The sequence below is a fragment of the Mustela erminea genome, chromosome 9 (genome assembly GCF_009829155.1).
Source record: "Mustela erminea isolate mMusErm1 chromosome 9, mMusErm1.Pri, whole genome shotgun sequence".
Taxonomy (NCBI): domain Eukaryota; kingdom Metazoa; phylum Chordata; class Mammalia; order Carnivora; family Mustelidae; genus Mustela; species Mustela erminea.
The window spans coordinates 108,733,468-108,754,046 of NC_045622.1; the positions used below are offsets into that span (position 1 = coordinate 108,733,468).

Here is a 20,579-nt window from a genome sequence, read left to right on the forward strand (position 1 = left end):
TGCCCCCCACCATCTGCAGGAACAGAACTGGAAACAGAGGGCCGGGGGTCTGGAGCCCGACCTGCTGGGAGCTGGCGGGGAGGGGGAATCCAGGGTCCAGGCGGGTACAGCAAGGACACCCAGTGGGTGGAGGGTGACAAGCAGTGAGTGACTTGTTATTTCAAAGTCAGGCTCCACAGAACGGGTGCAGGGTGACTCAGGGCTGACGTCTGTGCTCATTATAGAATGAGAAGTGGTGGGTCTGCAGAGTGTGCCGAGCGCCATGGGCGGGGAGCGTGTGCGGGGGCCCGGAGGCAGGCTGCCTGAGCCCCAAGCCCGGCTCTTCTCCTGATTCATGCACGAGCCTCAGTTTTCTCATCTGTAAAATGGGAAAGAACTAAAGGCCCAATGGCAGGATGGCAGGGGATGGTAGCAGCCATGAAGGTTTGGCTGTGTGGAGCCAGTGGGCCACTAGGACTGGGCAGGCCTATGCCAAGGGAGTGTGGCCCTGACCCCTGCCTCTCGCTTGCCCACAGACCCCTTTGTCAAGGTGTACCTGCTTCAGGATGGGAGGAAGATGAGCAAAAAGAAGACGGCTGTGAAGAGGGATGACCCCAACCCGGTGTTCAACGAAGCCATGATCTTCTCGGTGCCAGCCATCGTGCTCCAGGTGAGGCGGGGACCGGCTCAGGCGTGGGAGCCCAGGCCTGGTCACCCCGGGACTCTGGGGTCACTCCAGCCACACCGACCTTGCGTCTCAGGGCTCCTGCAGATGCCAGGCCTGGTCACCCCGGGACTCTGGGGCCACTCCAGCCACACCGACCTTGCGTCTCAGGGCTCCTGCAGATGCCAGGCCTGATCACCCCGGGACTCTGGGGCCACTCCAACCACACCGACCTTGCATCTCAGGGCTCCTGCAGATGCCAGTGGTTTGCCTTAAGCCATCACCTTTCTAGTGGTGAGGCATTTATGGAGCACCCGCCAGCTACGGGGCCTATGGTGTGTGCTGGGGACACAGGCACTGCTTCCTTGGTGCTCACAAGGGACAGGCAGAAAGTCCCCAGACAATCTTAATCCACCAAGAGCATGCCAGACTTCGGTGGTCAGGGGAGGCTTTTGCAGGAGGGGGGAGCTAAATTAAGACAGTTTCCAGTAGGAGCAACAAAGGCCTTGGAGATGAGCCAGGGCTAAGCCAAGGGCCCACAGTGCTGGCCCTAACTCTCTGGAGGCTACCCGCAGAGGCCCTGCTCAACCCCGCCCACACTTCGGTAGTGGCATTCAGAAGGTCATATGATCCAGGGAGACCACGCCCTCTCCCCCACCCCCGTACAGATACCACAGACCGAACCTGGGGGGCTACAGAGGATATGGCCTGTGCCTCACCAGTGGCCCTGCTGGCAGAGGATGGGGAGCTTACCACCTCCCCTCACTATGTCCTTCTGTCCCTAGGCATCCCTGACAGTGAGAATGGCCTTTTGTGCCTTGAGCAGAAACCTGCCCCTTATCCATGGGGCTGTGGGAACCCGCCTACTCTGACAGCCCCCTGGAATTTGAAAGCCCAGAAATCGGCCTCACTCCCAGAGTCCCCAAGGCAGGCAAACATCCCAGCATCGCTGGTTGACGCTGGTGTTGCCTTCCTGCCACCCTCATAGGACAGGCTGTCCACCTGCCCCCCCTTCTCCCACCCCCAGTGGCCGCAGCCTCCAAGGGGGGGAGACCTCTCGGGACCAGGAGGGAAGGTGGGAGAGGGGAGCGCGAGGAGGAGGAGGAGGAAGGCGGTCAGGCTGGGTGTTAGTTTCAAGCTCAACCACTTTGATCTCAAGCACATTCTTTTCCTTCCTCAGCTCTGAGTCCAACATGTGATTATATTAAGAATAATGAGACATCTAAAATGCTCCGTGTGCAGGCTGTTCTAAGCACTTGACACATTTTAACCTTTTTTTCCCCCCAGAACAGGTAGGAACTAATAGGATTACCATTTCACAGATGGGGAACTAAGGTAGGAAGAGCCCAAGTCACCGCCCAAGGTCACAAAGCAAGGCGCGTGGGGAGGCCAGCATTTGAACCTGGTAGTCCAGCACTGCCGCTGTGTAGGGAGACAGCAACAGAAGCCTGGGGGCTACGCAGATCGGGGCTAAGGATTCAGGGAGCCACACCTGACCCCCTGCTGGGGCCTGGCACCCTGTCCCCAGCCCCATGTCACTTCCTCCCCAGGACCTGTCTCTCCGCGTGACAGTGGCTGAGAGCAGCAGCGATGGCCGAGGGGACAACGTGGGCCATGTCATCATTGGGCCGTCCGCCAGCGGCATGGGCACCACGCACTGGAACCAGATGCTGGCCACTCTGCGCAGGCCCGTGTCCATGTGGCACCCCGTTCGGCGAAACTAGCAGCTGGCACGACGGGCCGGGGTGGGCACCGAGCCTGGCCCATGCTCAGCTCTGATGCCCCTCCCTAGTCCAGCAGGAGCCATGGATGTTGGGGTCCCCTGCCGGAGCCCCCATGAGCCATCTTGGTCCTTCTGTCCAGACTGCAGTGGAGAAGTGGGCCTGGCCAGGTGTCTAGGGACCCAGGGTTTTCTCCCACAGAGGGCCTGCTGGGGCTGGGCCACGACCCACGGAAGGCAGCCTGGCACTGGCTCATCCTGCTTCCACTTTGAGATCCCCATGCAGCCTGTCCCTCGGCCTGGGGCGCTGCGGCTTGGCCTCTCAGGGCTCTCCACATCCCACCCTGCTGGGAGACCAGTGCTAAGCGGGGTCCTGTACGGGGAGACGCGTGAGTCTCGGGGGCCAGATGCCGTGCTAGACACCAACAGACATGACATGAAGAGGACTCGGTCCTTAGGATGTCCGGAAGACAGGACTCCCCAGTCCTGGGGATCTGCTCAGTGCTGAATGCCCCCGTGGCAGAGCTCTGGGGGCTGTGAGGACAGGATGGGAGCCATGCCCTGAGGGACAGGAGAAGAACAGAGTGTGTCCCATGCAGGCAGCCAGCCCCAGCAAGGCAGGGACAGGAACTTCCCTGTCACTAACTGTCCTCAGCCTACTGGAGTGGACACAACGACCTTTCTCTGGGCAGGAGAAGTGACCAGGAGACCAGGCTGACTCCGGAATCATGCTCCATGGAATCTGCTCCCTCCATCCATAACCCTGGCAAGGTCCAGAGGTCCCGAGAGGCCCAGAGCCAGGTCCCTGTGTTTGGTCCCCTCTGGATTAGGCATTGGCTCGATTCCTCCAGGCCAGACCCTATTGGGAAGAGAGATGCCTCAGCCTGTGGGTAGCCGGTGGGTAGTGGGGCCGGAAGACAGACTGCAGGGATGGCAGGAAAGGGGTGGCCTGGGCAGGGGCAGGGAGGGGAAGTCAAGGGGCATCCAGATTGGGGGGGTGGCGAGAAGGAAGGGTTTGAATGCCAGACTGGGAAGGAGGGGGCACTGGGGGTCCTAGGTCAAGTTCCAGAAGCGAACCCTGAGATTCTTAGGCAAGGGGTTGGTTAGGAGAGCAGGGCGCCTTCCTCCATCTGGAGAAAGCTGGAGGGGAGAGAGGAGAGCCCTGAGCAGGGGCAGACTCCAAGCCCGTCGTGGCTTCCGGAGTGTCCAGCCTGATGGCCTGAGGAGCCCTGTTGTGTGATTGGCCCCCTGGAGGGATCCTGACCAGAAAACAAGGGGCTGGACTGTTTGGCCCCCCACCAGGGCTTGGGCTACCACCCACCCCAGCTGGAGAAGGAGAGCGCACACTCTCCAGCTGTCACGGGCTGGGGCAGCCCCTCGCGTGAGAAGCAGGCAGCTGAGGGGTGGGGGTGGGGAGGGTGGCCTGCAGCAGCATCCGCTCCCGGGGCCACCCACAGGTCAGCGCAGGGGCTCTGGGGCTGCCACAGGCCCTGGTGAGCTACGGAGACCTAGGCCCAACCTGTTACCCCCAGTGCCTCTGGGAGAGCCCAGTCATGGGACTGGAGGCAGAACTGTGGCCCAGCCCTGTGGCCAGCACCGGAAGGTCTGCATGACCCGCCACAGAGGCCAGGGGCACAGCAGAGACCCAGACCGTTTCTGCCCCAGGGGCTCGGCAGCACAGGCAAGCCTTTACACCCACCTTCTCTTCCCCCTCTTTCCCTCCCTCTAACTGCATGAAATGTGGACTGTGGACCCGGGACGGGCATGGTGGGGACCGAGTCTGCTGACTGGAATGATTCCAGAACCAAAATAAAGCTGGGGCAGGAAGGAGGGGGCTTCCGGGGAGCCTTGCTCGGCCCCAAATCACTTTTGTCTCTACTCCAGGAATGGGGACTTGGGTCTCTGTGTGGGTTACTCTGAGCGGACTGTCCTGCTGCTGAGTACCCAGAAGGGAAGGAGGTCTCTGTCTGGCTGGGAGACTAGCACAAGGAGCAATGCCATCGGACTGCTCGGGAGGCTCTAATAAGGGGCCCTAAGCCAGGCCTGGCAGGGAGGATGGCAGTAGGGAATATCATGGAGGGCTCCCTGGTGGTGTCACTGAGCCGTCTTCAGGGAAAGAAGAACCGTAGGGTTGAAAAAAGGTAGGACAAGGCCCAAAAAGCATTTCTGGAACAGGGAACAAGACACAAAGGGGCGGGAGTGGGCAAAAATTGAGGCCAATTAGTCAACCTTGCTAGAGCAAATTTGGGGGAGGATGAGGACAAGGGAGCCCAAAGAAAGGCTTAGAGGGGAGAAGGGTCGCACACGTTCAATGAATGCAGGCGCCAGCGGGCCACCCTGTAACCCTCGCTGCCCCGGGGGAGGTTCAGTTATCATCCCATTTTGAAGAACCGGAAATGGAAGCTTAAAGAAATTAGGTAACTAGTCCAAGATCACACAGCCCCAGAAAGTCTCAAAGCTGGGATTCAAGCTCTGGCTGTCTCGTTCCAAAGTTTATGCTCTTAACCCCCAAGCCACACTGCCCCCTTCCTCGACTCTCCCAGGCTGCTCTAGTCTCTCCCCTGCCCTAGAAGATCATACCAAGGATCAAAGGATGATCTAGGTGGGAATTACTAGTAGCTCTGAGGAGGCCTGCCTCCCACAGAGCCCGACTGTGCAGGCTTCTGTGGACCTCCCCCCACGTCTCCCACCAACACTGGACAGACAGAGGACACCGGTGAGATAGGAGTGGAAGGGTAGGGAAGGGCTTCCTGGAGGAGGTGGAAGCAGGAGCACTAGCCTGGCAGTGTAGGGAGGACCATGCGAACGGAGGAGGGAGAGGGGCCTCTGGGCATGGGAACTCCTTGGTGTCCTTTGTGACACCTGAGGCTGGAGAGGCCAGATGAGGCGGAGCTGGGGAGGTTTTATGGCTTCAGGGTAAAGTCAAAGGTCCTGGTCCGGCTGGCAGTGAGGAGCCACGGAGGGTCCCGGGCTGGGTCAGAGGCGCAGGTCAGGGGAGGGAGACAGGGGACCTTCTGAACAGCTTTGGAAGTGATGAGGAGGGGACGTGAGCCAGCACTGCTCCTGCTCAGTGAGAGCCAGCCTGAGCTGTCCTGAGGCGTCAGCCTCCTTGGGCATAGCCCGCACCGCACCACCCGCATCTCTTCCTGCCTCTTCCTCCTCCCAGCCCTAGGCCCATGGGCCGGCCTCCAGGGTCCCAGACCTCCTTTGTCGGGGAGACTTCAGGGATAGGCAGTGCTGCATCCAAGAGGACAGGTATGGAGGTCACTGACCTGACCACGCTGGCTCCGCCTCTTTGCAGTGGGGACAGTGACAGCTGGGGGTGCCCCAGCTGCCTCTTTGGTCCACAGTGAGGCTCAACGCGGGTTGAGGGGGCCTGTCCACCTGCCCACGTCTACAGGGGGCGGGGCTGCGTCCTTGCGCCGCCCACAACCCACCTCCGCTCAGACCTTGGCTTCCTCTCTCCTGCCCGGGGCCGACTATGCCTGCAGATGCCCCAAGTGACAACCGGAAAGGCTAAATAAACCCGAGACTGGGCCGCAGGGCCCCCTGGCTCTCTGCCCCTCCCACCGCATTACCAACCTTCTCGCTCCGCCCACCAGGATCCATGATGACAGGTCGGGGAGAGGAGCCGAGGACCGGAGGCCCGCGCTCCCAGCCCTGAGCTCCGTCCAGTTAAACGGCGGCTGGAGTGGAATGGATCTGACAGACAGACAGACGGAAATGGGAGAAGAGGCTCTTCCGGGCTCCCACTGCCGCAGACTGGGCCTGCAGCTTTCTCACTGTGCGACAGGTCCCTTCCTCTTGAGAGCTTCAGTTTCCCTGCCTGAAGAATAAATGTGTTGATCAGGAAGGCCTCTAAAGGCACCCCCCGCACCTCTGACTTTCAGGAATTCCGTGCGTAGCAGCCCCAAATGCCTGGGTTAGAATCCCAGCTCACCCACTCACCAGCTGTGGGATCTTGGGCAAATCATCTGTCCTCTCTGGGCCTCTGTTTCATTACTTGTCAAAGGAGGATAAGAATTATACGTAATAGGAGGGAATAAAGCAATACATGCCACGTGTCCAGGACTCAGGAGATGCTCCGTAAACAAGAGGTCCGGGCTTTGGGTGGAAGGGTTCTGGCCAAAGACAGACCTCCTGGGACCTGGGTTCGAGATAAAAGGGAGGGGGAGGGCACGTAGGGAAGCATGAGGAGCAAAGAGCCTGTGTACCTTGCCAAGCCACTCCAAGGGGCATGACTGGACCTCTGAAGTTCCACTCCACCCCCGGCACCCACTTCCCCCATCTGCCAGCCACTCGTGAGCACCCCACACCCCAAGCCAGGAGCTCCCAGCCACCGGGCAAGCCGCCGTGGGAATGGTGCAGGGAGAAGAGGAGCCACACGGCGGCAGCAGAGACCCGGCTGGGGCAGCAGGGGACTCCCGGGCTCGGGGAGGGTGGGGTCAGGGGGTCTAAGAGGCGGCCAAGGGGCCAAGGCCAGGGGTCCTTGGAGCGGAAGGAAGCAGGAGGGCGGTCCCCTGCCTGCTGACCCTGCCACTGGGTCACGCACTGTAATCTCACCTGGGCGGTCGCTTATCCCTTTCTTGTTTCTTCGGTTTGTTTATTCTTTCGAGTCAACCAACCTTCCTTCCTCTTGTCCCTGCTCCATTTCCCTTCTTTTGCCCTCTTTGTCCAGCCAGGCGGTCAATCGGACCTATCATCCTGAGCCTCAGCTCCCAGTGGAACGAAGGAAGCAGATCACTTGCTGGGCTCACAACGGAGTCTCCCGGCCGAAGGAAGTATAGATGAGAGAGCCCTGCCGTGTGGCCAGACCTGGGTTCAAACTCAAGTTCTGCCTCTTCCTAGCTGCGGGTCTTAGGCAAGAATTTAACCTCTCTGCCCGCCCGCCCAGGGTTCCTCATCTGTAAAATGGGGCTAACAATTCCCACCTGCTAGGGGACAGAGCCGGCACACAGTGAGCTAGCCATTAATGGGCGCTGTTATTCTCGGAAATGTTCAGTGAAACTGCAAGGCATGACACACGTCAAGGATGTCATTATAATGATTATCCCTATAGCAACCAAGGCCAAACGCCTCTGCCTGACTCTCAGCTCCCTCCACCGCCAGTCTGGCCCCACCTGCCTCCTAGCCTGTCACACAAGGCCTGATGACAGCAGCAGTGGAGAGAATAGAGGATGACAAAGCTGACAGCTGATCGTTGGGGGACGGGGCCCCTCCCACCACTCCTTGGGGCGGGAAGCCCTGCTCAGTGCCAAGTCATTGCTCAGCCCTTTGGCAGTTTCGGGGAGGAAAGAGCATCTGAAGGGTGGGGATGTCACGAGATGCTCCCTCCATCCAGATGAGGCTCCATTCCTCCTGTGGACTGTGGCCCTGGCTGAGCTTGAGTCAGGGGTCTGGGCTCTGCCTCTTTGCAGTGGGGACAGCGACTCCTGCCCCAGCTGCCTCTTTGGTCCACAGTGAGGTTCAATGTGGGTTGAGGGTGCCTTTCCCCCTGCCCAGCTTCGAACTCCACATGGGATGATGTCATGACCTGTGTGGGGAACCCAAAGATTCTACTGTCTATTCCTTTGAGCTTCACTGCAAACACTCAGTCCAGGACCTGGGGAGAACCTTGTGCCCATTTTCAAAAGATTTCAATTCACTTCAGTTCTGTATTTATTCCCGGCACCGAAAATGCTCCGCTATCCAAGCCCTGTTGGAACGTCAGCCTCTCCTGGCACCAGCTCCTCAACCCGATCTCACCTTCCATCACAGAGAAGGACCACAGCGCCCCCTCAAAGTACCCCATCTCTCACCTCCATACTTTGCCTGGGCTTCTCTCACTTTGGACCACCTTCCCCCACCCCCCGCCCATTTGACTGTCTCACTTTTTCTTCAAGACTCTAGCCCCTCTCCTCAGAAGGGTTTTCTGATGCCCCCCTCCCCACAGTAAAGAGCCAGCCTCTCTTCCCTACTTCTGCCCCGCTGCCTGCCCCCACTTCTGTTGTAGCTCCTACCACACCAATGCCCTACCTGTCTCCCATTCTAGACATGAGCTTCTCAAAATAGGGACTTCATCTTGAAGGGTTCAAGGTCCTCCCAGGCCCTTAGGCATCAGTATTGGTTAAATAGTAAGGATCACTAACACATGGACTAACAACACATGCACAACCATGCACCAGACCCTGCTCTCATCACTTTGTTGGTGGGAAGTTCCCTCACTTTCTTTAGATGATGCCCTCCCAGAGGTGAGCAGATGGTCGCTGACCTACCTGCATGGAAACTTCCTGGTGCTGGCTGGGGCAGGGCAGGCCAGGCTAGCAGTGCAGGGAACTGACCCATAAGGGTATGCCCGGCTCATCCCCTTCCCATCTGGCCTTACGTATCTGGAGGGAGGACCGTGGTGGGCGCTGATTCCAGAGCCCTGGGGAAACGCACATTTGTCCCTTCAGGCATCCATTCATTCACCCAAAGTCACCGGCTCTTGTGGCTCTTGTTGCGGCCGACCGGCGCTGGGCACCAGGGACCCAGTTCTTGTCCCTACAAAGCTGGTAGGCTCCCCTGGCTGCCCCTCACCCCCACCCCGCCTCCTTCCTCCCAGAGGAAGTGGGCCAGGGGCCTCCTCCATCCCTGTCCACCCTCCCCACACACACAATCATCGTCCGACTCCTTGTCTTCTCCCCATCGGACCCAGAGGACGCAGAGGACGCAGGCCGAGCGCGGGACCCTTTCCCGCTCCCCCACTCCCCGCGCCCGCCAGCAGTAGCGGCTCCCCAAGGGTTTCCCCAGGGGCGGGCCCCGCCGCTCGCCACGCCCCCGGGCTCTCACCTGGCCCCGCGCCCCCGCCCCCGCCCCCGCCCCCGGCCGCCCCGCGCGCACTTCCTCCCGCCGCCCCGCCCCTTCCACATTCCTGCCCCGCCGGCAGCCCCGCGCTGCTGCCCGCCCGCGCCGCTGCCCGCCCGCCCCGCGCCGCCGCTCGCCCGCTCGCGATGAGGGCGGCCCAGGCCGCGGGCGCCGAGGCGCCGCCGGGGGCGCGGTCCGTCAAGGTGGTCCTGGTCGGCGACGGCGGCTGCGGGAAGACGTCGCTGCTCATGGTCTTCGCCGAGGGGGCCTTCCCCGAGGTGAGTCCCGGCCCCCTCCGGGCCCCGCGCCCCGGACCCTGCCTCGCGCGCTCGTTCGCCCGGTCGGGTTCCGCGCGCGCTCCCCGGGGCGCCCACCTGGTCCCGCAAGGGGTCTCCCGGCGGACTGTGTGCTCAGAGGCAGTTCTCGCTCCGCCATCGGGAGCGAGGGCCTCAGTGGTATCATCTGTAAAGTGGCCAGAAGGGCACTTCGCTGGGAGAGGTGCCACAGGGACTGACTTAGGCAACCTGGGTACCCCCTAGATCCTAACAGAGCACTTGGCGACCCAGCATGGCTAGGAAGGACTGAGGACACTGGAGCCAGACTTGCCTGGCTGGGTTCGAATCACGGCTTTGCCACTTAAAGCTGTGTACCCTTGGGCAAGTCCCCTACCCTCTCTGGGCCTGTTTTCTTGACCACATAATAGGAATATGATTGGTGCCCACCTTCCAGGGTCTCTGTGAAGAGTGAATTAATACAGGTCAAGAGCTCAGCTCAGAATCTGCAGCAGGAAGGACCCACGGAATCTGGCTAACATCTCTTCTCCACCAGCTCTTGTTTGTGCGGGGGTGGGCTGTGTCCTGGAGGTCAGAACACACCAGACTCATGTCAGATAGCTTGGTTGGCACCTCAGCTCTCCTCTAATAAACTGTAGGGCCCTCGGTACCTTGCTTAGCCTCTCTGAGCCTCCGTTTCCTCACACAACCTCAGAGGGCCGGAGACCCGGTGAGGTGGAATTAGGGCAAGGCTGAGAGACAGCCTGTGTGTACCAGGCACATCTGGGACGCTCTGGGCGCCTTGGCTGTCGGTCCTTCGCTAGCGCGCTCAGACTGTCCAGGCGGGCTCCCAGGCACCAGGACAGAGGCTCGGCCCACTCACTTCTCAGCCCAGTTCTGGGAGTCTGTGGGTTTGCTTCCAGCATTTCGTCTCCCTCCTGCCTGTCCCATCATCCTCCAAACCCCTGGACTGTTGCAGGCCCTGGGGAGTCTGATGGAGGAGGCAGGAGAAGTGAGGGCTGGTAACAGGGTCAGACCTTCCTTTCCACTATGGCAGCATCAAGCCAGCTCTTGCTTTGTGGTTTGTGGAGCTGACGTCACCTCCTTTGGGAAGTCACTTTTTTAAAGTTGGGTGGGACAAGTTTCTGGGCCCCCAGATGCTGCCAAGGGAACCCAACAATTATGGCATGGCAGGGAGAGGGACCAGGCCAGCCAGGGTCCAGGAGACTGGCTGGGAGGGGTGTCCTAGGCTCTGAGACGTCACTGATGGCAAGGCTCATCCTGATTCCAGAGAGGTTGCAGCTTGGAAGTGGGCTTCTGGAAGTTGATGGAATGTGTCTTTTGAAGGGCATGCTGGGGCTGGCCAGGGGAAGGGAGGACATGCTTGCCACCAGGGAGATAGAGCTGTCCTTGTCTAAGCTCCTCATCTGTTTGAGGACCCCTCTACCTCCAGGCACAAGGAAGAGCTCTTCTTTTAAAAGAACGGCAAGCACTGTAAAGGCCTCATTTTACAGGTGGGAAAACTGAAGCTAGAGAGAGAGTCTTGCCTTGGGGAGCAGGGTCCAGCAGTGACAGTGCACGTCGGGAGCCCAGATCTCCCCGCCCCTGACCAGGGCACTCTCCACAGTCCCCAGTGCTCTGCCTGCCAGACCAGCCTTCTGCTCTGGCCCTGAGACTCCTCCTCCTGGCAGACCTCCAAACTCAGGGAACCAGCAGCTAGAAGACCTGGAGTCCCCCACAGGGCAGACAGTAGGTTGGGATTCAAACCTCAGGGACCCTTGTCTGGCTGTGCCCAGCCTTAAGTTCAGAGCAAGGGAGCAGAGTAGAGAAAGCTCCTGAGGTAGAGGAAAGTCCAGGCACCAGCCTCTGCCCAGTACTGGCTAACCTTTGGATCTGCAACCGTTCCAAAGCCCAGGGGTCCCACAGAAGGATGGGAAGGGGAGGGGGGAGGGAGGACCAGCCCTGCCTTCCAGAACCAGCTCAGTCCCTCCTGGTCCACAGAGGGACTTTCCTTTCTTGAACTATGTTCCCCCATCCTGTAATGCTCCGTCTGTCTGTCTGTGAGCCCTATGAGGGCAGACCCAAGCCCGAGTCACCTCTACCCTGGTCTGGCTCAGACCTGGCCCTCCCTTTCTGACTAAGGACAGCTCAATAGATAAGATTAGGCATTTACTGGTCAGAGTGACCCTGCCTGGTGGTTCAAAGAACACAACAGAAGATGTAGACAAAGTCTCTAGAGTTGGGGGGAGGGTTGTGCTGTTACAAGCCACAGGAGCAACCCAGCCAGGCAGCCTGGGATGGGGCTTGCCTGCCCACTCCGGATACCCGGGGCTCAAGAGTCAGTGACCTCAGGACAGGCCAGTGGCCTGGGACAGAGCCGGGAAGGATGGAGCCAGGTCTTTCTGCCTCAAGAGGCCAGGCTCTGGCTCTTGAGCCAGAACGACCTGGCTCCATCCTTCCCGGCTCTGTCCTTATGAGGAAAACGGGGATAGAGCTAACTTCCCGAGGCTGTGGGGGTCCCAGAGAGGACAGGGGAGGGCCATGCACAGTAGATCCCTAGAAAATGTGGATGACGGTGTCATCTCCACAGGTGTTCCCTGAGTAGTGACACAGATCTCCCCAGGGCTTTGTGGCCGGCTGCCCTCCACCTCAGATCAGGAGGGGCCCCGCCCCAGGTGAGTGGGTGCATGGAAGCTCAGCAGGTGTCAGTCCCTTCCTCGGTGACAGGCTGGGGAAGGGCATACCACCTGGAGGGATGGACAGCAGCTGGCATGGACACTGCTGCTGGCGCCCCGCTTTCTAAGCGGAGGACGTCTATGCCGGGCCTCCCCTGCCAGCCAGTCTCCCCTATCCCACTCTAAAGGGACACTCTTCTCCTTTGACCAGTGAGGGGACGGGCCCAAGGTCATGCAGCTGGTGAGGGCCAGAGCCAGTCCAAAGCCAGGAACATCTGAGACCACAGCCACTGCTCTAGCCACCACGTCACACTGTCTCCCGCCAGGCAAGGGACCTGAGGGGAGGGAGCCTGGGCCGGCTGGGTGCTAGGAGGTGGGGGTGGGGGGTAGGTAGAGCTATTGTCTGTACCTACTGGTAGAGGGAGTGACGGGTGGCTAGAGTCCAGGGCAAATTAAACCCCATCCCAGGGCCGTCCTCACCTTCTCCGTTGGCCCACCCTCCCCCGGTACCTTCCCAAGTGGCCTGGAGGACCGCACTGACCCACCGCTAAGGGGCTGCCCCTCCCAGCAGCCCAGGGCCTGACTCAGAGCCTGCGGGCAGGCGGGCAGGCTTGAAGTCGGCCGGAGTTGAGGCAGGTGCAGTCTCCGTCTGGCCTAGGAAGGGCGGAGGCCAGGAGGCCAGGGTCTCCCCATGCTGTGGCTCCACCCACCAGCCCTGAGCAAGTGAGCTCGCCTTGGGGACCCTAGCTGGTCCAGCACGCCACTCCAGCAAAGGGCATGCATTGTCGCGCTTTGGAAACCTCCTAACCTGTTGCTCAGACCGCATCTGTACACGTTCCCCCTTCCCATTCCTGCGCGTTGTCTGTGCACCAAACGCGTCCTGTTTCCACACATCCAGCCTCCATGGAGAGGGAGTGCCCTTAGCCTCTAGGCCTGGGTGGAAGGGCCTGTGGCCCGAGTGACTTCCTCCTGATGCCAGATGAGGCTAATAAGAAAGGCAGACAGACAGGATGTGGGAAGCAATCCAGAAGGGCTTCCTGGGGGAGGTGGCATGGGGCAGGGGGCTTGGTTAGATTATGAGAGGTTGAGAGGCAAAGCAGGGATCCCCCCCCCAGAAAGCTACAGGCTCCCCAGAGCAGACAGTGAGTCTCGTTCATGACTTCTCCCCAGCATCCAGGACTAGAGAAGGTGCCAGTGTTTACTGAATGTATATATGAGGGAGTGAATGAATGGACAATCAATCAAACAAACAAATGTAGGTAAATGTCATTCCAGGAGGAGGGGACAACGCGAAGGAAGACTCAGAAATGGGACAGTCCCCCATCCAGGGGGACAGAGATAAAAATAACAGTAGCTGGCGTGTGGGGGACCGCTCGGTGCGTCAGGCTCTGCACAGAGCTAGCCTCTCACGGAATCCTTCGGGCAACACATGTGGGAGGCGCTTTCCATAGTCCCGCTTTACAGGTGGGAAGGCCGGGTTGGTTCCGTGCCTCGCTGGGGCCCCCAGCCTGGAGGCGGCAGCACTAGGCCTTACCCCCTTGGGCTGCCTACCTCGCAGAGACCCTCCCTCAGACTGTCAGACTCCCAGAGAGGGGAGCAGTGCTGCAGGCAAATCCGGGCTCTGGCCAGGGCACCCGGGCACACCCTGCTACAGAAGCGGTCCTCACAGCCTCTGCCTTGCCCCCTTCTTCCTCAGAGCTACACCCCCACTGTGTTTGAGCGGCTCACCGTTAACCTGCAAATAAAGGGGAAACCCCTGAACCTCCAAATCTGGGACACGGCAGGTGGGTGTGCGGGCTGCAGGAGGGACGAGGGAGGAGGGGGCCCCCCATGCCCAGAAGCCCAGCCCTGCTCCCTTCGTTCCGAACCAGAGAAGCCCAGCAGTCTCACCAATCTCCAAGGGAGGGTACTGGCCACGATTGGGGTCCCCAGGAACTTGAAGCTTCTCTGCTCCTGCACCTACGTCCGCCGCCTCCCCCAACAGAGGGTAGCCAGCTATGTCCCGGAGACAAGGGGGAGTTCATAGCTCTTTTCTCTCAAGGGGTGAGCTATTACTGGCCTCCTAAGCATTCCATCCTGGCTCTAGCTTCTGTAAGATCTGCCTGACCTTGACCTCTGCCTCCCGGCTTCCTGACCTTACCCACATAGGGTTCAGTCAAATCCACACCAGAGCTGAAAGCTCACCCTAGGGTATCCCCGCAGCCCCCTGGCCATGCAGGGGTTAAGGGGCCTTTGTCCAGAGTCCTACCTGCTTCCTACTCCTCACCTCCCAAGCTCAGGGCAAAGCAGACTTCGGACCGATGGCCCCAGTCCCTGCAGGCTGGTTCCCCACTCCTTCCAGAACAGGGCTTTCTTGGCAAGGGCTAACACCAGGGCTAACCAGGGCTAACACAGAGCCCGGGCAAGCTGGGGGAACACCGCCGGGAGGGAAATGTCCGCGTGCTGAGGCCAGCTGGGCACCACATGTGTATCAGACCACGAGGCATACAACCAGGCCCTGATCCCGGCTCCCCCGTCTGCTGGGATGACCTCCCTGATGTTGGAGGAGATCTGAAGGGAATGCCCACCCCCACTCTCCCCAGGGCAAGTTGACTATGACCGCCTGCGGCCCCTCTTCTACCCCGACGCCAGTGTCCTGCTCCTCTGCTTCGATGTCACCAGCCCGCACAGCTTTGATAACATCTTTAACCGGGTAGGTACTGGGGGTTGGGGAGGTACAGCCCCCCCGAGCCAGGCCACTCTGCTCTGGCCCCACCCTTGACTCCACAGCCTGTCAGAGCATGGCAGGCCCCAGATCACTCAAATCCAGCACCTTTGGTGTATACGTGGGGAAACTGAGGCCCAGAGCAGGGGCAGCGACTTGCCAGAGGTCCCATAGGGGTTTGGTAGCAGGGTCTGGACTGAGAAAGCTGAGTGGTCCAGAGGCCCCCGCAGCTCCCCAGCCTGGGCCTGTCCGAGGCTGCACGCACCGGCAGCCTCCTGTGTGACCGCTGGCTTTCAGCGGTGGGGGGCCTCCCACAGTGCTCCCCAGCTGCGTCAGGGCTTCCCACGGCTGCTCACTGCCCACAGGTATCAGGGATGTGGTCCCTTGAGTTGTTCTGCTCTTGTACCCTCTGCTGCCAGGGCCTCCACGTGAACGGCGTGCAAACAGCGTGCTCTCGGGTTCCTCAGAGCACAGCTGGTGACCGCGTGAGTCACACTGACCACAACAATGATGGTAATAGTTACTGAGAACTTACCCTGTGCCAAGCTCTGTTCTGGGCACTTCTGCCCATTCACTCATCTCCCCTTGACAGCCTGGTGGAACCAGTAGTGTTGTCCCCAGGTTGGGAGTGGGAGAGAGGTTTGGACCAGAGCAAATAGAAGGCGGCCTTGCCATTTCCCGAGATGAGAAGGAGCAAGTGGGGGGTAGGGAGGTGGGAGATCCGGGCCTGTTGGACATTGCCGTGGAGGGCCAGGCAGACGTGGGGTCTGAGTGCAGCTCCCAGGGCTGGGCAGATCCATTTCAGCACCGCCAGTGGGGAAGAGCCTTGCACACGGGAAGTGGGAGACCAGGGTCCCAGCGCGAAGTGCCAACCAGATGGTAGGGGAGGGAGAGATGGCAGCCTGGTGCCAGGGCTCAGGCAGGACGAAGGCCGAGGATTCAGTGTTGGATTTAGCAAGGCGAAGTCACAGGGGAGACCACGGTCAGACACAGGTCTGTGGAGGGGCCGGAGTATAGGAAGTCAGCCCAGGGGACCCCCCCACCCCGGGCCCCGTCTGGCTCCAGCAGACAGACGGTTTGATGCCAGTTTTTTCTGAACAGACAAACTGAGCAGGCGCGCACTCCTGGAGTTCTAAATCCCCTGCCTCCAGATTCTAGACTCCCCAGCTGTCCAGGCTGAAATAACCAGGCCCTGAAGCCTCACATTCCAAAGAGCAGCTGACACAGAATAGGAGAGTTCCCTCCAGCAGGCAAACAGCTGCTGCGACCATTTTGTGAGCTGCTTTATTTTTAAAGGCTGACTAATTTCTTTATATATTTTACCCAGTTGGGAGGCAGTCCTAGGGGCCCTTACCTTGCAGAGTGGCAGGATTCTAGACCAGGCAGGAGCAGGGCTCTGGGTCCCAACCCTGGGCTCAGATCCTGCCGCTTCCAGTTGTGTGACCAAAGCCACGTTCCACAGTGTCTCCGAGCCTCAGTTACTGCATCTGTACAATGGGATTGATGACAGAACTTGCTTCACGGGGACTTAGGGGATTGAAGGGTTCACACATGTGAAATCTCAGAGCCTGGAACAGGGTAATTCTCCCTAAACGTTGGCTGCACTGATTATCATTGCTGAAGTCCACCTGGGGAGCGCGAGGTTGGAGGACATGGCTAACACACGCACCCGTGCTGCCACCCTCCCCGCAGTGGTACCCAGAGGTGAGCCACTTCTGCAAGGAGGTGCCCATCATTGTCGTGGGCTGCAAGACTGACCTGCGCAAGGACAAGTCGCTGGTGAAGAAGCTGCGGAAAAATAGGTTGGAACCTGTGACCTACCACAGGGTAAGAAACCCAGCCCATGGGACGCCTGGGTGGCTCAGTTGGTTAAGCAGCTGCCTTCGGCTCAGGTCATGATCCCAGCGTCCTGGGATCGAGTCCCACATCGGGCTCCTTGCTCGGCGGGGAGCCTGTTTCTGCCTCTGCCTGCCATTCTGTCTGCCTGTGCTCGCTCTCTCCCCTCTCTCTCTGATAAATAAATAAAATCTTTAAAAAAAAAAAAAAAAAAGAAACCCAGCCCAAGGGTGGGGGTCGGATCCTGGGAAGGGGGCGGGCTTCTGGGTATGCTGACCCTGCCCAGGCTTTCAGCAACATGAGGCATCCAGCACAAACAGGGTGTAGGTCAAGGTAGAGATCATCTTGGAATGGTCTTGGCTTCGAATCGGTACCTAGAATACTCTAAAAGCTATTGCCTGTGGAAGGGGAGCAAGTGGTCTGCCCATTCAGATAATCCTGCGCACCCACTTCACAGATAGGGAAGCTGAGGCCTGGAGAGGAACCCCAGCCCTTCAGGCCACAGGCCCCTTTCTGCTACACACCTAGGAAGTGGGTTAGTTCGTGCCGTGAGAGGCAGAGACCCATCCTGGAACTGAGGCAGGAAACCCAAAGAAGCCATGAGAGTGCTTGGTCAAGCCAGGGGGCAGGAGCTATGGCTCCTGGAAAAACTCACCTTCCTCTTTTGTCCTGGAGACTCCCTAGGATGGCCAAGAGCGCTGTGAAGCCATGAGGAGGCCAAACGCAAGGCCCTCCAGAGGCCTCTGCCTCAAGGCAGCCCTCTCCCCTCTCTCCGTTAGGGCCAGGAGATGGCGAGGTCCGTGGGCGCAGTGGCCTACCTGGAGTGCTCAGCCCTGCTCCAAGAAAACGTCCACGCAGTCTTCCAGGAGGCAGCCGAGGTGGCCCTCAGCAGCCGCGGTCACAACTTCTGGAGGAGGGTTACCCAGAGCTGTTGTGTGATGTCCTGACATCTTGAGCCCCTCCCTGCCCCCCAACGGCCCCAGCAGCACCGGAAGGAGCTGGGCGCTGCGCTGCCCAGTCGGCTGGGCTGGACCCAGTCCCCAAGCTGTGATCACCGAACTGCACCTCACACAGCTGGACCCGCCAAGGCCGGGCCCCTGAGCTGGAGCTGCCAACCCTGGAATAGAGCATAACCCGCTCACCCTGAGGCCTGAAGAAGGGGCTTCTGGAGCCCACCTGCCCTGTGGAGGGCTACTCCTGGAGTCCCCTAAAATGACTGCTGGTCTCCCAGCTCCCAGCCTGGACCACACATCCAGAAGCAGCCTTTTGAGCCTGGCACCGCCTCACGGCTGCTCCCAGAACCCTGAGCCACACAACTCACACCCTCCCTCAGCCCCGGGGATGGTAACTAACAACTAAAACCAACTAAAACCGCATTCCTTGCCAGCTAGGTCACATGTCTTGCTTTACACACACACACTCCGTAGCAGAAAAGGACCCACCACTCGTAGGCACTAGAGTGGGACTAGCCACATCCAAACCCAGCTCTATCACTTCAGGACCTTGGGCAAATTACTCGAACCCTCTGCGCCTCAGTATCCCCATCAGTGAAATGGGACCAATCCCAGATGATGGCAAGGAGCCTTTAGATGAGGAAGAGCATCTGAGACGCATGCAAAGAGCTTGGCAGGTGGCTGGCACCCAGTAAGTGCTCACAAAAGGTTCACAAGAGGGTTTTTTGGTTGTTGTTTATGATAAATAAATAATATTGCTGAGATACAATATATGTAATATATTCAACAATATTATAGTGGGGTTTTCCAGAGAAACAGAACCATATAGAACCAATAGTGTGTGTGTATATGTGTGGAGAGACGGAGAGGAATTGTAAGGCGTTGACTCACAGGATCACAGGGGCTGGCAAGTCTGAGAGCTATAGGGCAGGCTGGAGATTCAGGTAAGTTGATGTTGCAGTCCTAAGTCTGAATTCTGCAGGGCAGCCGGCTGGATGCTCAGGCTGGCTTTCTGTGCTGCAGAATTCCTTCCTCAAGAAACCTGTCATTTCTCTTAAGGTCTTCACCTCATTGGGTGAGGCCCACCCACATAGAACCAGCCACAAACATGCACCGCTTGGGTTTCATTAGAAACAGCTTGAGGGCAGGAGGGTGGGGAGGCGTCGACTGCATGACTCAGTGCATTAAGCGGCTGCCTTCCCCTCATGTCATGATGTCAGGGTCCTGGGATAGAGACCCGCATCGGGCTCCCTGCCCAGCCGGAAGTCTGCTTCTCTGTTTCCCTCTGCCCTCCCCCTCTCTCTCTCAAATAAATAAATGAAATCTTTAGTTTTAAAGATTTTATTATTTATTTGTCAGAGGGAGAGAGAGAGGACACAAGCAGGGGGAGGGGGAGAGGGAGAAGCAGGCTTCCCGCTGATCAAGGAGCCTAACGTGGAACTCGATCTCAGGACCCTGAGATCATGACCTGAGCCAAAGGCAGAGGCTTAACCAACTGAGTGACCCAGGTGTCTTAAAATCTTTAAGAAAAAAAAAAGGGTGCTTGGGTGGCTCAGTGGAGTCCAAATGTTGGTTTTGGCTCCGGTCATGGTCTCAGGGTCGTGGGATCACACCCAGCGCCAAGCTCCGTGTTCAGCGTGGAGTCTGCTAGAGATTCTCTCCCCCTCCCTCCTCTGCTCCTCCCCACACTCGCTCCCAGTCTCTCTCTCACACTTTTTAAAAAAGAAACTCGAGAGGGACCACTTCATGGACACATGGCAGCTGCAGCCGCTTGATCTCAGGGTTGTGAGTTCAAGCCACACGTTGAGTATAGAGATTACTTAAAAATAAATCTTTAAGAAAAAAAAAAAACTTTAAAAAAAGAAAGGAGAAAAAGAACAATGACAAACAGCTCAAGGGAAGGACTGCTTGTGCAAGAGGAGGCCTCATGGCTTGGGATACAGAGCTGAACTGAGGCAGGGGAAATGATGTTATTGGCCTGCTCCAGAAACCCCACGTGAATTACAGGCTTCACTCCAGGAATGAATGGGAAATAACGTTTCCTGGCCTAGATTTCTAGCCTGATTGCTCCTTCCTGCCAAGCATACCCCATGCCCAGAATATTCCTTTTTCTCCCCTTCCTGCCCTCCCCAAGCCCAGCTCAGACAGCCCTCTTGTCTAATTTCCCCAAATATACATTCCTGGAGCCATGATAGGTTGCTACGAAGCTTTTTACGCTAACTTCTTGCACATCTGTTTGTTGTTGTTTTTTATGTTATTTATTTATTTATTTGACAGAGAGACAGTGAGAGCAAGAACACAAGCAGGGGGAGTGGGAGAGGGAAAGCAGGCTTCCCACCGAGCAGGGAGTCCGATGTATGGCTGGATCCCAGGACCCTGGGATCATGACCTGAGCCGAAGGCAGACACCTAATGACAGTCACCCAGGCAGCCTGCACACCTCTCTTCTTGCACTAGATCTCAGCCTCCATGAAATCAGGACCTTTGTTTGCTTTGTTTCTTTGTCCCCAGCCCCTAGCTGAGGATGTGGCTTGGCCTGTTGGCACTGATGAGTGTCCCATCTCTGGAGGCAGTAGCAGATCCGGGTTCGAGTGTCAGTGCTGCCATTTTCCTTAGCTATGTGGTTTTATGAAAGTTACACTCTTTGAGCCTCAATGTCCCATCTGGCAAAGGGGAATGATCATATCCATCTACAAGGTGGTTATGGGAAGGAAGCGACAAAATGCTTGCCAGGTGCCTAGCACAGTGCTGGCCACAAAGGAAGAAGCAGGAAGCAGAGAACACGTTGCAAGAAGTAACTGGTCTGGATGGGATGCCTTATACTCGAGGGCAAGGTGCTGAACAAGAGACACAGGTGCTGGCATGGGCTCCTTCCCTAAGATAACCAGGGACTCCGTCATCTGTCCCTTCAACAACCTGGTGTCTCAGGAGCTCTCTGGTGTGCCCCACACT

General features: G+C 58.6%; 2 protein-coding genes and 1 long non-coding RNA gene across 6 annotated transcripts in view; 2 read left to right on the forward strand and 1 right to left on the reverse strand.

Annotated features, from left to right (window-relative positions):
• Positions 1 to 4,312, forward strand: part of SYT12 (synaptotagmin 12) — a 21,880-nt gene extending 17,568 nt beyond the window's left edge. Inside the window, exons 7-8 of the mRNA XM_032358605.1 lie at positions 516 to 649; positions 2,194 to 4,312. Coding sequence (XP_032214496.1) covers positions 516 to 649; positions 2,194 to 2,367 — 308 coding nt within the window. The 3' untranslated portion in view covers positions 2,368 to 4,312. The remainder of the gene's footprint in view (positions 1 to 515; positions 650 to 2,193) is intronic.
• On the reverse strand, positions 2,840 to 16,537 carry LOC116599014. Of its 4 annotated transcripts, none has more exons than XR_004289219.1 (7): positions 16,194 to 16,537; positions 12,944 to 13,120; positions 9,911 to 10,045; positions 9,563 to 9,650; positions 6,312 to 8,769; positions 5,636 to 6,189; positions 2,840 to 2,924 (listed from the first exon to the last, which is right to left on the reverse strand). It is a non-coding gene; the product is annotated as an uncharacterized LOC116599014 (long non-coding RNA). The 4 variants fall into 4 exon arrangements; XR_004289218.1 differs by lacking the exon at positions 16,194 to 16,537 and having other exon boundaries at positions 6,312 to 7,896; positions 8,618 to 8,769; positions 12,944 to 13,832; XR_004289220.1 differs by lacking the exon at positions 16,194 to 16,537 and having other exon boundaries at positions 6,312 to 7,161; positions 7,295 to 8,769; positions 12,944 to 13,832.
• RHOD (ras homolog family member D) lies at positions 9,291 to 17,972 on the forward strand. Its single transcript, XM_032358606.1, has 5 exons — positions 9,291 to 9,466; positions 13,832 to 13,919; positions 14,718 to 14,827; positions 16,532 to 16,666; positions 17,455 to 17,972. Exons 1-5 carry the CDS (start codon positions 9,335 to 9,337, stop codon positions 17,620 to 17,622), a joined length of 633 nt encoding a protein of 210 aa, XP_032214497.1. The 5' UTR covers positions 9,291 to 9,334; the 3' UTR covers positions 17,623 to 17,972.
• The last annotated feature ends 2,607 nt before the right edge of the window (positions 17,973 to 20,579 follow it).